The 14,652-nt window shown below is 37.5% G+C and overlaps 1 protein-coding gene across 1 annotated transcript in view; it reads left to right on the forward strand.

Annotated features, from left to right (window-relative positions):
* Window positions 1–14,652, forward strand: part of MPPED1 (metallophosphoesterase domain containing 1) — a 63,822-nt gene that overhangs the window by 10,269 nt on the left and 38,901 nt on the right. Inside the window, exons 2-3 of the mRNA XM_055809198.1 lie at window positions 4,441–4,706; window positions 9,914–10,095. Coding sequence (XP_055665173.1) covers window positions 4,555–4,706; window positions 9,914–10,095 — 334 coding nt within the window. The 5' untranslated portion in view covers window positions 4,441–4,554. The remainder of the gene's footprint in view (window positions 1–4,440; window positions 4,707–9,913; window positions 10,096–14,652) is intronic.

Consider the following 14,652-nt stretch of genomic DNA (forward strand, 5'->3'; position numbering starts at 1 on the left):
ATCACAAACTCTCACGTGCTTCTCTAAGGTGTTTTTACTGCTATTGTCTTACTGGCTTTCCTTGAAAAAATAAAATATGGCTTTGATGTTTTATAGCTGCATGAAAACACCTTTTTTTTCCCCTCTTTTTTTTTTTTTTGATACTACATTTCATTTCCTCATGGCCTCCCCAAATCCCAGCTTATCAGACTGTCTGAACGAAGCTAGCATGTTTTCTGTAGCTGCTTCTTTGCCACTGATCTTGGTACTGCTGACAATCCTGGCATCCTTTCTTTATGTTATCTCACTGTTATTAGTGCAAAATCTGGCAACTGCCCCTCTTCAACTCTTGTTGGTAGTGTGCTACAGCTGTGTTGTGCTGCTTGACCTCCAGATATTTTGTAATGTAGCAAAGTTAATTGCTCAACAGATAACTCCTTCACAGTTTTCTCTCTTAATTTGTAACTTCTTATTTATTATCATTATAATCAGTATTTTATCTTGGTTTCTAATTATTATTTCAGTGACATCTGCTTAAGACATGTTTTCAAGTCTAGATTCATATTGTGTGTTGCTGGAATAATTTTCAAAAGTCTCAGTGTTGTTTTTAGGCTTAAGACAAAGAGTAGATGATGGAGGGGATAGTGAAGACAATGGAGTGAGATACAGCGAGAGAAAGTGGACATGAAAGTGAACTGAAGGATGAACAGGATAAGGCAGAATCTGTGAGTGAAGAAGTGAGTTTAAAATAAAACATTGGCTTGAAATGGAAAAAATAGAGAAGTAAGATGCATAAAAAGGCTGGAAAATTCATGTAAAAGAGGAAAATAATTATGCCAGCTATGTAAGAAAGCTGTAAGATTAAAATACCAGAAAATTCTAGCTGAAAAAGTAAAAAAAATCTTAATACAAAGCTTTATTTGAGGACCTCATCAAAGGACTTAATTACACGTCTGGGTTCAAGCACCTGCCTAGTCCAGTAGTTCCTCAGGAGAGATGTTGCGATCCACGTAGCTTATGGCAGGATGCAAAGCCTTAAGATGATGGAGCAGTGTCCATTGTACACAGTGGGCTTTGGGTCAGAGCTCTGTGAACATTTGAGCATGTGCTGGAGAAGGCAGCAGAAAAATAATGTATGGAGAACATTCCTGCCATCAGTAAGAAGATGGCTTAGCTGATTTAATAGCTTTTTCTCAGTCTGTGATTCTAACAGCCAGGTTTGTGATATTTATTTTAGTATTCATGTTCTTGCAGTCCATTTTACATTTCTCTGTTTTTCCCTGGCAGACATCCCGCAGCTCCATAAGTCTGGGGGAAGAGGATGGTTAGCATGTTGTTGCTGTGGGGATTTGAGTCTTAATGCTCTGTGTTGGTAATGCTGGGCATATAATTTTAAAACTTGTGTGCTATAGAAGCAGATAATTATTTCCCTGCTGCATTGTATACTCTAGTTTGGGAAAGGAAGACATTTCAGAACACTAAAAGAAAGAAAAAGTTAGGATTTGGGGGTCTATTGGAAATGGAAACAGAAAGAGGGGAGTAATGGGTGTCAGTCTGGTTATCAGTCAAGCTGGAAAGAGACAGCTTGTTCTGTCGAACACCAAGAATGTTAGTAGTCAGCCAACCACTTATGCAGGAAGAAAACCCTAGACTGAAAGGTAAGGTTCAAAGACATCTGTGTATGTTTCTGAAATGAGGTTGAATTAAGCTTGCTATTGAATTATGCTTTTACTGATTATGTGTGCTACATATCTGATTTTTGTTTAGCACAGGCTATTCATACGATTGCTAGTTGTTATATTTGTATTGCAGGATCTGCCTCTTTTCCAGTCTTGGATGCTTTTTATGTGTTCAGGATTGACACTGGGTGACTCTCATTTGGCAGAAAGCTTAGCAATGCTGTGTCATATCTTTTGTCCCCTTTCCCCTCCCCCCCTTCTTTTTTCTTAGCTCAAGTGAAACATATCTTACTGTTTTCTGCATGTTTATGTGGTGAACTTCTTGCTGAGTATCTGCGGCTAGCACCCTCTCAAGCTGACCCATGGTGTGATTCACACACTCTCCCATGTGCAAGGATTGACTCCCTGCTTAAAAGAACTCTTCAGCACTAAAGGATTTATCAACGGTGTGCTGGCTGTGGTTTGTTTCTGTTTGCAAACAGATTTGTTCTTTTGAGTTAGTTTGTGTTGGTAAGGGCTGTTTCCACTTAGCTGAAACAGGAAGCAAAGCTTAAGAGTGAATATTGGGATACCTGCATACATCTGCTGTTTCTGCAGCAGATTTGATGTACAACTTGAGAGAATAAAAGAGAGATAATAAAAGAGAGGACCCAAAGAGGAGGCTGATAGAAGCCGGTTTCTCAGCTGCTGCGAGCTCCTGAGAACTTACTCAGGCCAAAGAGAGATTCTAGGTCCCTAAGGCAGTGCCTTAACTCCTTTGTAACTGCAATTCAGTTGTGTGTAAAGCGGGCATAATCCCTGAATTATAAAACAAGTCTGTGTTTTTCAGGTAGTTTGAAATCCTTATGTAGAGCTGTGGAATCATAAATTATTAATCTTGCTGGAGAATATTTCTAGAGGTCACCAGTTCTAATAGTTCCTTTCAAACAGAAGTAGGTTCACTTAGAACAGTTTGCCCCCTATAAAATCTCTGACCTTGCCTATTCAAACTTCTTTACAAATGCATCATTTAATACAGGAAGCTCCTCAGGGAGGGTTCTTCACATCTGCCATCATAATTTCTTATTTCCTAAATGCAGCAATTTGTACTTGATTATTCTTACAGGGATCGTGCCTCCCTTCCCTCCTCCTGCTCTGGCACATTCTTTTGTGCTGCTGCTTGTTCCATAGCCTGAACATGGCATCTGAGAACGTATGAAATCCAAAATTGTCTTTGTTGTTATCTTACCATTTCCTTACCACTCAAATCTAGGGGAGGGCATGAAGGAAGCTGCTCTTTTATTCTCAGACTGTTTCCCTGCAGGTTGTTAGTGACAGCAAGTTGTCATCATTTTACAGCCATTCAACAAGTAACAAAACTGAGCTGAATCTCTTATTTCAGTTTCTTAAGGACAAGATTTGCCCAAACAAAAATACACCACCACTTCTTGGAGCACTTAACATCTGTCGTAGTTAAGCAAAGGACTGAGGCCCAGATTTTTAAAGATGCTTATGTGCTTGACTGCCACTAGAACTGAACTGGACCTAATTACCTGTAAATAGCTTTAAAAATTTGAGTGACTACGAAGACCTCTCTCACCCATCACTCTTGGCAGCAGTCCCTTCAGAATGGAAGTAAGGCACATCAGCAAGGTCGCACAAAATACGTGTAGTCCTGCTTTCCAGAAACTGCATGTATTAAGTGAATTTCTGCATTCTAGCATGGTTTTTCATGAAATACATCTTCTGAAGCAGATTACTTGTATTCCCTAGAAGAGCCCTTGCTTGCATGAAAGTAAATATTTAAGACTGACAACTTTTAAAAAGGATGCAAAATTATACTGTAAAAATATCCACCTTTATAGCTTATAATCCATTTTTTATTAAAACTGGGAAATAAAAGTAAAATTCACATTTAAATTACTTTCTGCTGTTTCTAGGGGATACTCTTTGCATTCCACTTGGTTTCACTTTGCTGTTCCTCTACCCATTTTCAGTGCTGCTGTTCTAGACTTGCATAACCTTCAGGGAAAAATTTATTCCCAAACATAAAACCTGTATGTATTTTACTTTTTTTAATATTTAATAACATTTAACTGTGTGTTAGCCTTGGAATCACTTTCTTTTCCAGTGAATCCAGAATGCTGGGCTAGTGCTGACAAAGAAGAGAATGTGTTTGAAGGGGGAGCCTTTCATATCTTCATCAGGAGCTCCTTCAGTAATACCATAAAATCAGGAACGAGTGCACAGAAGGCCGTTTGCTCTGTTCCTTAGGATGTAAAGAGCAACCACTTGAAATGTTTCCCCGTAATAAATGGTGCAGACTTTCTCAAGAACTGATTAAACTGATTCTTGTTTAATTAACTTGTGTTTTAGTCATGCACAGCTGTGTGTTCAGTTTCAGGTTTGGTGGGGGTTTTTTTTGGAAGGAGGATGGGGAGTAAACATTCAGCAATGCAATAAAAAAAGGAAGTAAATGATTGTGCTGAAGAAACTTTATTATTTAATGTGCTATTCTGAATGTCTGCCATGTCTTTCAGATTTGTATTAATACAAATGTCTGAAATAATTGACCAAGTTGCCCCTGTGTACTTCAGCAAGTTTACTTCTAGTCCCTGTTTCCCACCCATAAGTAAAGTATGTTCATCAGATTGCTGAGTTGGAAAGCTTTGTGATGAGTTTTTGAGCTGTGTGTCTTCATCCCTCCATATCCCCCCTTCATCTTCATCTCATATTAAATAAAGCAAATTCCAAATAGATTAACTGTTAAAAGTTATGCTCCATCTCTTCAATCTGCTTTTAGGTTTTTCAAAGGGGAGTGTGCTGATTAGGTAAGGAGATGTCATGGTCTTCTTCCATCGATGTAGGAAGATAGCAGATATGATTGCCTGAAAAAGCCCAACTACACAGTGCAAGCATGGCTTTCGCCCAGTCGCACATTATGGCAGCTAGAAGGCATCAGCACAGTAGACTCATAATTGAAGTGGATGAGTACAGCTCCAACCCCACACAGGCTTTCACGTTCTACAACATTAACCAGGGACGTTTTCAGCCCCCACATGTGCAAATGTAAGTATTATAGTTTTGTTATTGCTCTAGCACAGCCTTGTGAATTGTTATTGCCTTGTCGATGTGGTATTTGATGGACCAGTCAAAAAGAATTCAAAGAACACTGTTTTGCTGCCTTTCTAATAATAATTACTACAATGATACAAAATCGGTCCATTTGGAAAGTGTAAGTACTTTGTTAAAGGATGGGAGAAAGATCACTCCACTAGCCTATCTTTAATACATAGTACTTATGTATTAGAAATAAACAACAAGCAGTGGTAATAAAATAAGAGATGCTACAAGGATGATGCTTTCTGCAATCTTAATAATGTTTGTTTGTATTGTGCACTTACTTATTGATGTAAATAGCTGTTGAAAATACCAAGCCTGTATCTGTACAACACATACTGTTTGGTTAGTTATATTACAGCTACATACAAGGGAAAAATCACATCAATAAATAAAATAGTGTGGGCACCCATCCGAAAACTTACTTTCATACCGATGTGCTGAAGATGCCAAGTGCTTAAAAGAGTAATTAAAATAATGTGTTTGTTTCTGACTTCTTATATAATGACAACATCAGTAAAATTAACTGCTCTAAATGATTTACTTGTAATGTAAAGTGGAGAATTATAATTACAAAATGAAACCTGCCATAAAGTTTAAAGCCAGAAGGAAGAGCAAAACAGTAAAGCTATTATAAATAAATTAAGTATAAAATTCTACTGTAAAATATTTTTATAGGGAATAAAAATGTCTGCACCATTTTACTGTGTTTCTTAAAGAGAGCAGCAGCCTTATCTTTTGATCAGAAGGCTGGTTTTTGGTTTTTTAAAGGATTTTTTTCCTTTAGGAAGACTGAATAAATAATCACCTCATTCACATTTTTGGTATTTAATACGATTTGATAATTTACAAACATAGGCCATGATTTCTGCGCTTAAAAACTCAGTAGTTATGACTGGTTGAATGCTATGTGTTGATTTAGTGAATGCTTACATATATTCTTTGGCATAAATTAGGTATTGTATTAAAAAAATCTGAAGACAAACATATACCAGGGTGGTGAGCAAACGGTCAGTTTTTGGGGGCAGTGTATTAGCTTATGGTCTGTGTTGGGGTTTTTTAGATACTACTGAAATGCAAACAGTAAAATGAGTTGAGTGTTAGCACTAGGAAACATCTTTTGTTTATAGAGCTGGCAAATGGTAGCAAAAGTGCAGACAAACAAATGTGGGTTCAGAAATACTTACATGAATGAAAATGCTAAATGCAGGTTGCTTTATTTGTTGAGGCTTAGCTATTCTTTGTGAATATTCAGACAGTTCCTGGGCACTCGTGAATTTGTTCACTGGTCTTAAAAGCTGAAATGTTTTTTACAGGGCTGAAAATAAGTTATTTACTAGTATCCACTTATTACTCAACAATATACTGTTTAAAGTTCTTAACTAGTAACAAATCATATTACCAGAGAGCTTAGACAACCAGCTGCATTGATAGAAGTTCGGCACCTAAGCAAGTAGTTGAAAATAAGCTATTCTTAGAAAATGGTTCCTCAGAAGAGTTTAGCAATCTCTCATGAATGATTAATACTATTGAAGAAGCTTGTGCAAATAGAAAAACAGGCTAAATCAATTGAAACATTTACCACAATCTGACCTACTCTTTCTCTTGGTACAGAAATTGTAAATAACGTTTCTGAATACCAGCAGGATTGCTTTTGCCTCCTACCAATGAATAGAATAGTAACAAAGAAGGGAAAAGTAGACATCAAAAGTGTAACAAAAGCATCTTTTATTTACATGATTGTTACAGGTGAAATCTTAGTCCTGCTTTATAGTCTGTGCGAGTTTTGCCATTGGCTTCAGGGAGTTGAGGGCTTTGCCATGTCTTTGTGTATAGTTCAAAATACCTAGATTAGTGATCTTGCAGGCAATCATAAACAGATCTCACACAGACCTGTTAACATCTGAACTCATACTAAACTACTTTAACCACAGGGGGTTTTTTGTGCTCCTTTTCTTCAGAATTCAGTCTTGCAGCTCTTCCTTGGTCCTCTGTGCAGTTTCATGTTTGCTGTTTCACTTTTTAGGACACATAACATACTGCCAGCCCTTTCCTAGCCCCATCTTAGTCTGGCATCCCTGTGCTTGTGAGATGACTGACAACGAGTGGTAAATTTCGCCAGCATTTTTAAGTCCGTCAGTTGTTTCTGGAAAGTTCCTGTCTTGCTCCTTTGTGAAACCACTGAAATCTAGTGTATAAACTTAACTTCTGGCAGTGTTTTTTCTCTGAGATTTTTTAACTTTGCTCTTCAGTTTCTCTGGAAGTTTTCATACTGATTTAAAGAAAAACAAAAGCATTTGCATGAAAATAATCAGCAGATCTTTATTCCTTTGCTCATGCTGCAAGCAGTGCATTGGGTGTTGGTGTAACAGCTGCTGTGGGAATGTGTTACACAAGAATATGGGGATTGAGCCTTCAGAAATTATTTCCAGTAATACAACTTAGATGCGTTTGTGAAACTTGACATATGTTTTTACCTATGTACAGCCTCAGTGTGTGCATATCACTTCAATGTGAAAAATCTGCATCTCATTTATTTGCTTTTTTGTATTGATGCCTTTTTCCCATGAAAATTCTCTGGTCCATTGCACAGGATTTAAAAGTTATACATACCTCAGCAACCTGGAAAATGCTGTCCACATCTTCCCCGTCCCCATCCAAACTGTAAGAAAAAGCATGTGTATTATGTGCTGCATGGGTTGCCATGGTAAGTCTGTTGTTTTTTCCATTCAGCTTCAGAGGAGCAATATGTGAAATGCATGCTGCTCCCCAACACCCAACTTACTGCTGTGCTGAGCTTTAAAAGATTTCTGAAGGAGAAGAAGCACCTGCTTTAAAAGTTACCCTACCATGAAAAGTCAAAAAGTGGTATTTTAAACCAGTGCATATCCTTATCTTGTGCCAGGGTAGTATGCATAATTTAAAGCTGGCTTACTAATTATGACCTGCAAGTCACTTTGGGAAGTGCTGGGCAGGGAGAGCAATAATCAGAAATTTTTTTACTGAACCTGGTGTTGAATCATTTTAGTTTGAATGGCTGCAATGGTAGCCAGGGTCACCTCCTCATCAGTTTCATCCAGCCATCCCAGTTCTTCTTGTGGAGGAGCTCCATGAACTGAATGCATTACCCTTCACACAACTCGCACCTTATGGCAAGCCTCACCCACTAGTCTAAACCCCACCATTCACCATCCGTATTCCTTTGCACCCCTGCTACCTCCGCTCACCACTGATGGAGCTCACTCTATGGCAGTTCTCCAAAACAGAGGCATTTTTAACATGCAGTGGCAGTCATGCAGCTGCACTGTTTGAGGTGTGACCTCCTATGCTTAACTTCCCCTGCATCTAACTCTCGGTTTTTTCCTGCACCCTTCTACATGTGCCTGTGGTCCTCTCGCAACATACACACTCCCTCAGCCCTGTACACAGTGTTTGCAGCTGCTCTCTCAGGGTCCAGATGTTCCACTCTTTGTCAGCCAACTTCTACAATTTCCAGTACGTGCTTGCTTACATATCCCACTAGTATGTACATACTGCTGTGTATTCATTAGGTATGATTTGGTCACAGCTGGTTTTACTCCTTACTTCGTGTTTGGTTACTTTTTGCTCAAAACTGGAACTTCAGAAAGACAACTACAAGATACTTGTACTAAAAGGCTGTTTCTCCAGTACTGCTGTAAAAAGCCCAACATTTCTGCTTCCTAAAAAGGTATAGAAGAGATGGGTACAAAATAATTTGTTCATACTCTAGTTTTGTAGTTATATTAGTTATATTATATATACTATATAGATAGTAAAAAATACTAAGTACTTTTTCTGCATTTAACAAGATTGGCATGTTTTAGATTTATTCCTCACTCCCACTAATCTTGTGAAGTCGTCGAAAAGACCTCAGTTTACCTGCCTATAAATTTCATAGAATTCTTTGACTTAGAGAAGAGATTGCATGATTAAAGATTATCTTATGTCTTCCAAGCAATAAAATGCCTTTTGAAAATTTACCTAGTAAACAGGGATACTGTTGTTAATAGGAAAGATCTGTTAAATTTTTTTCTGAGTTTATTTATATAAAAGTAAGCTTCTGAATTGAAGCACAACCAGAAAGTGATAGGAATAGTATTACATACTGCAACAGTGAACAAAACTAATTTTATTTGTCCTTTCAAAATAAATGTCGTAGAAGTAAAATAATTCATAACAATTCTATATATCTCTCTGGCTTCTAGTGACATAAATATAACTCTTGCATTTCTGGCTTTTTGATTTTATTCCACCAGAATTCCCTAACTGGAATAGCAGATATGGTATAGCTGCATATAAATACATTTGCTTCTATACATTCTAACAAAAAATGGATTGAGGGTAAAAAGATTGACTTGAAAATAAGTATTCCTCATATAGCAGAGAGGTGTTCTCTGCTTTCCTCTGCTAAATCATAAGTAGGTCTCATCAGACTGTGTCAGGTCTTTTCATTCCCTCAGTTTTGAATATTGAGATCGGGCTGTGAACAATGCAGCCTCACCCCTCACAGCATCTGAGCTTACTTAGTGCAATTAAGCCCAGAAAGTTGCCACCTTTGTCCTGGCAATAGTCAGGCTTGAACGTACATTTACGGCTGTTGTCAGGAGAGTTCTTATGTTGCTTTGCATTAACACGCTAAAACATATCTCCAAAATGTGTTAATAAAATTTGCTGGAATTACATAACTTGCAGAAAAAGGTTATAATTAGAAAAGAATGCATTTAAATGTATGTATCTAAATGTATCTAAAGTATGTATCTAAAATAAATCTTTTCCCTGTGTACCATGTAATGATATTTAGACAATGAAATGGGGTAGTGCTATTCCTTTGAAACTGGCAGTGCCTTTGGTTTATTTGTAAGTATTTGTGTCAGAGTTACAGCCATAGTCCAGTCTCTTTTCCTTAATCTCTGTAATTTAGTCCATCTACCCAATAAATACTGAAAATGTTGTGAACATCCAGAATTTCTACACCTTCCATTAGTGATAGGTTTGTTTTAATAAATCCCTGCATTCAGACAGATCTAGATGTCTGTGTAATGTTTTGTAAAGGTAAAAAATACATTAGAATTGCAAAGTAGACACTAAGAAGTACATAAGAACTTCATAACCTTGTTGTGATGCATTTCCTACAGGGTTGATCCGGTGCCCCATGATGCTCCCAAACCTCCAGGATATACACGATTTGTCTGCATTTCTGATACTCACTCAAGAACTGATCCCATCCAGATGCCATATGGAGATGTGTTAATACATGCTGGTGATTTTACTGAGCTGGGACTTCCTAGTGAAGTAAAAAAATTCAACGAGTGGCTAGGTAGGTATTGAATTCTGTGTGGATTTGAAAGTAAATTTGTTTACTGGTTGTATCTACCTCTTCTGCCTCCCAGTAAAAACCATCATGCACTCAGAAATGATGAATATTAAATTGACTTTTAAATTTGAATGGCAATGAGCAGGAATCAGATTGATTTTTTTTTTTTTTTACAAATATTTTTGCATTTTTTAAAATGAGTAAATTAGATTTGTGAGACTATTCATCTGTTCTGCCTTCACACTCTCAAGTGTACATTAAGCAAATTCTTGGTGTTAGCAACAATTTAAGTCAGTAGGCCTTTAATGATTTACATAAAACCTCTTACATACCTTGTTATGGCTTTGCTTCTTTGCAAAAAAAGTTGTTGTGACTGAAAACATTTGTCTGTTTAACCCCCGAGGCTCGTAGTTTTTTTTTTTATCTGAGGCTCAGCTGCACCACAGCGATGAATTCCAAACAAAGCAAAATGTGTGCCTGTGGTTGCTGTCTTGGATGTAGCAGACCAGATGTAGATGCCTTCTGTAGGCAACTGTTGGCATTGGTAACTAAAATTCTGTTCCACTGGGCAAGAGAATGGTGATTTACATGTGCTTCTGCAATGTTTTGTATATGCTAAAAAAAATGACAGTGAAAATTGGAAAGCATACACTGTATCCAGACAAAAACCCTGATCAGTATTGTTCCTGCAGCAGTGCGGATACCTTAATTTAGAATGAAAATGGCTTCTGGATTCTGATACTTCATTAATAGTAGAAGGGCAAGAGGAAATGAAGAAGTTGGAGAGAGAAAGGACAAGAGTAATGGATTTCAGTTCTTAAGTTGATTTTCTTTTCTGTAGTTGGTATTTCTGCATTTTTCCTGTCTTTTTTTGCTACATAATACAGCATTCCACACTGGGAAGGCACAAAGCAGACAGATGCATGTAGGCTGAAATGGAATATAAAAAAAAGTCAGGACTTCACAATTTAAATAAATATTTGCTAGCAAATAATTATCAGCAAAGCTGACAAATATTTGAGCTTGGGAACCCAATAATGTGTCCCACATAGAACAATTGTGTTGTTCTGTGAGTGTTAAGGTAGGGGCAGCATGTGGAAGTAACACGCTCTCTTATAGTGCCCTCACCTCTTGCTCTGTACCCAAATTAAACCGTTTGGTTGTAAAACAGAAAGCAAATTTTAATCCCATTTTGTAAGTCTCTACCATATATTATAATAACATACTAAAAATAGCATATAAAGATTATACAAACCATATGGTTATCCCTTCTAAATAATACCCATTTTAGTTATCTGCTGGTGTGGGAAGAAAAGTGCTTTGGGATATTGCTAGTGAGCAAGGATGGGGGCTACACATATTACTTGCCACACAGTTTTTGTCTCTCTAGTTCTCCATCTGCCTCCCTGCTGGTCACAGCTGTACAGTGTTCTGAAGAAGTCTGTAAGCTGAAATCCTCTCAGTATCGTAGGGAGATTTCCCAGGGCATTTCTGTGATGGTCTCTTCATCATTTTTATTCCAAAAGAAGGCTTAATTTTCTGACTTTTCAGGCATGCTTCCAATTTCATGGTGGTGTGCAGTTTGGGAAAAGGTGATCTTGGTAGTTTGAGTTAGAGTTTTGAAAGAGCATCTTTGAGGTATGCAAATTTATTAAGTTAAAGATTTTTTTTGGTTTCTTGGCAATTTGAAAAAATGGGAAACGTAACTTAATTTTTTAATTTGTTCTGGAAAGTCCAATAGAAAAACAGTTTGGCATCACTACATATGTTTCATTCAGTTAGCATTTAAACTTTTGTTCCAGTTTAAAACTGTAAACTTTTTTTTAAAATTGCAGTGAATGAGATTTCAAAAGAGAAACCTTAGCTTTTTAAAAAGTTATCTTTTGTTTTAAATGAACAATTTATCAACTGTTGAATACCTTGGGTGTTTGCAAAATCTATAGTGAATGGTTAAAAGTGTTCTCTTTAAGAGGAAGAAATTTCAAAATTTTTTGCTGGGTGTCTGTTTTGTTGTGAAAGGCACTAGTTTCCAACAATTCTGATTTTTCTAGATAGCTGCTTCTACTACCTGCAGTGATTTTGCAATTCCAGCCTACCTAACCTTCTCCTTCTTCATTGTCTTAACATTTTACTAGTTTCTTGAGAAAGTAATTGATGGACTCTGGCATAGACTTTTACCTCCACCATTGTTCTTACCTGCTGCTGCCAAATTTGCCTCTCCACTCCTTTGTCCCATAGCACAGGTCTTACCTTCCCACTTAGTTATTTTCTTCTATGTCAAATCTATGTCTTTTGCCATTATTACACTATAACTTTGTTTATGCTTGTAGTAAACGCTATAGAATATTTGGTACACATTCCCTTTGTTTCAGCTTCCTCTTAGGCACTAGATACGTATCCTACTGCTGTTTTTGCTCCGTATCTTCATGGGTAGCATTGATTCCTCCTACCGTTTAGCTTTCTTTTCCATCATACCCTCTTGGGTCTGTGCCATTCTGGACTATCTGCCTGTTTCATCTTTTTAGGAGGCCCTTCAGCAAGTCAGATTTGTCTTTCTGCTCTACATAAACTCTCTGTGCCTGTCTGATGCAAAGTATATTTTACATTAACATCATTAAGTTCCATGGACCTTATGGTTATTTTGAGCACATGCTCAAGTGTGCTAATAGAGGCACGTTGGCTTGCTGAGTCATACCCTAAAATATGTTCTCTCTTTTTTAGGCTAACAGTATGTGGGTACACAGGAAGGCCTGTACCAGCTCAGATGATGTCTCTCTCGCTCAGTATTGTCTTTGACTGTGGCTAGCAGCCAAGGTGCTCTGCTTTGTCTGCCCCTTAGTCACCTAGTTTTACACTTTTTATCATCTGATCCCTAAAGCCCTCCATTTCATTTTGTTTCACTTCATTCTTTTTGGTAATTAGTTGTTTTCTTTCACTTTTCTTTTCCTTGAAGCCCCTTCCCGCTTTCCAGGGAGTAATTTGGGGTTTTACTAGAGCTAAGACTGCTGCCTAACCGTATGGAGGAGATGAAATGCTAGTGATAACTGGATGTGCATGTCTTCTCAGCTTTCTGTGGTAGGCAGTCCAAGGACTTCCTAAGCCACAGCATTACTTTGTATTTAATATACAGATTTTTCTTTGAGTCTTTTCATTGCCTTTTGGATCTATGCAGATTTTGAGCGCCAACTCAATCTTGTGTAAGGGTTCACAACATGATTTGGATTGTGTGAAGAACTTCGCTTATTTTGAATGTCTTACCTACTAGTTTCATTGGGTATTTCCTAATACTGGAAGAAGCAAATGAACAATTTCAATTTTTGTTCAGCTTAAGAATTTTTAGGCTCTTCCATATCTGCCCTGAAGATACTGTTCAGGCTGAAGACTGTTTAGAAGTCCTTAAATGCCTTTGATCATCTATGTCACTCTTAGTATCTCTTTGTTCTATATCCTTTTTAAAATGGTGAGACCAGAACTGCACATGATCTGAGAACACCATAGATTTATCCCCTGGCATAATGAAATTTCCTGGTTGTTCTCTTTTCCTTTTTAGTCTTCTGGATTATTCTGTTTTTATTTTTGACTGTGACTGAACAATGAGGTTGCATTTTCATAAAACTGCCTATTATAACTCTATGAACTCCTTCCTGAATGGAAATACCTAGTTCAGAACCCATCAGTGTGTATCTATAGTTGGTATATTTTTTCCAGCACTTGAATTATTCTACATGAATTTATATTCAGTTTCATCTGTCCTCTTATTGCCCAATCATGCAGTATCATGTACTTTTGCAAGTCAGATTTCTATTTTGCTACCCTTGTTCAGGGTAGCTTAGAAACAGAAGGGAAAAAGGTATGAATAGTCAGTTTACAAAGCCTGCCAATGGTACCAACCTGGTTATTTCCCTCCCTTCTTTTCCTGAATTGACTGTCTGCTGTTTTTATATTTAATCTTTTCCTTTTTTTTAACCTAGTTTCTTCTGTGACTGTGTTGTTCTTCCAAGTTTGAAAATCTGATTCTGGAGAATCAGGAAAAATGAAGTACAAAATATGTATTATGATAGGGCCAAATGGGAGGCCATGAGGCCAGTGAAACTTTCTAATGACATTATAAGGATGCATGGTATGACAGCTTTGAACATATGCTAATTTTTCAGTATGTCCAGGAGGCTTTAATGACATCACTTTAAACAGCCAAAAATAATTCAGAGGAGTTTTTTCTAAATACATGGTCCTATTAGAGCAGGTCCTAAGGAGGCCATGAAAATGATCAAAGGGATGGAACACTCTCTTGTGGAACAAGGCTGAGAGAGCTGGGGTTGTTCAGCCTGGAGAAGAGGAGGCTCCAGGGAGACCTTATTGTGGCCTTTCGATGTATAAAGAGGACTTAGAAGAAAGATGAAGAAACACTTTTTACCAGGGCCAGCAGTGACTTGACAAGGGGCAGAAGAGGGTAGATTTAGAGGGTATAAGGAAGAAATTTTTTTACAGTATGGGAGGTAAGACACGGAACAGGTTGCCCTGAGAGCTTGTGGATGTCCCATAATTGAAAATATTCAAGGC

Source organism: Falco peregrinus, chromosome 6 (genome assembly GCF_023634155.1).
Source record: "Falco peregrinus isolate bFalPer1 chromosome 6, bFalPer1.pri, whole genome shotgun sequence".
In the NCBI taxonomy this organism is placed as follows: domain Eukaryota; kingdom Metazoa; phylum Chordata; class Aves; order Falconiformes; family Falconidae; genus Falco; species Falco peregrinus.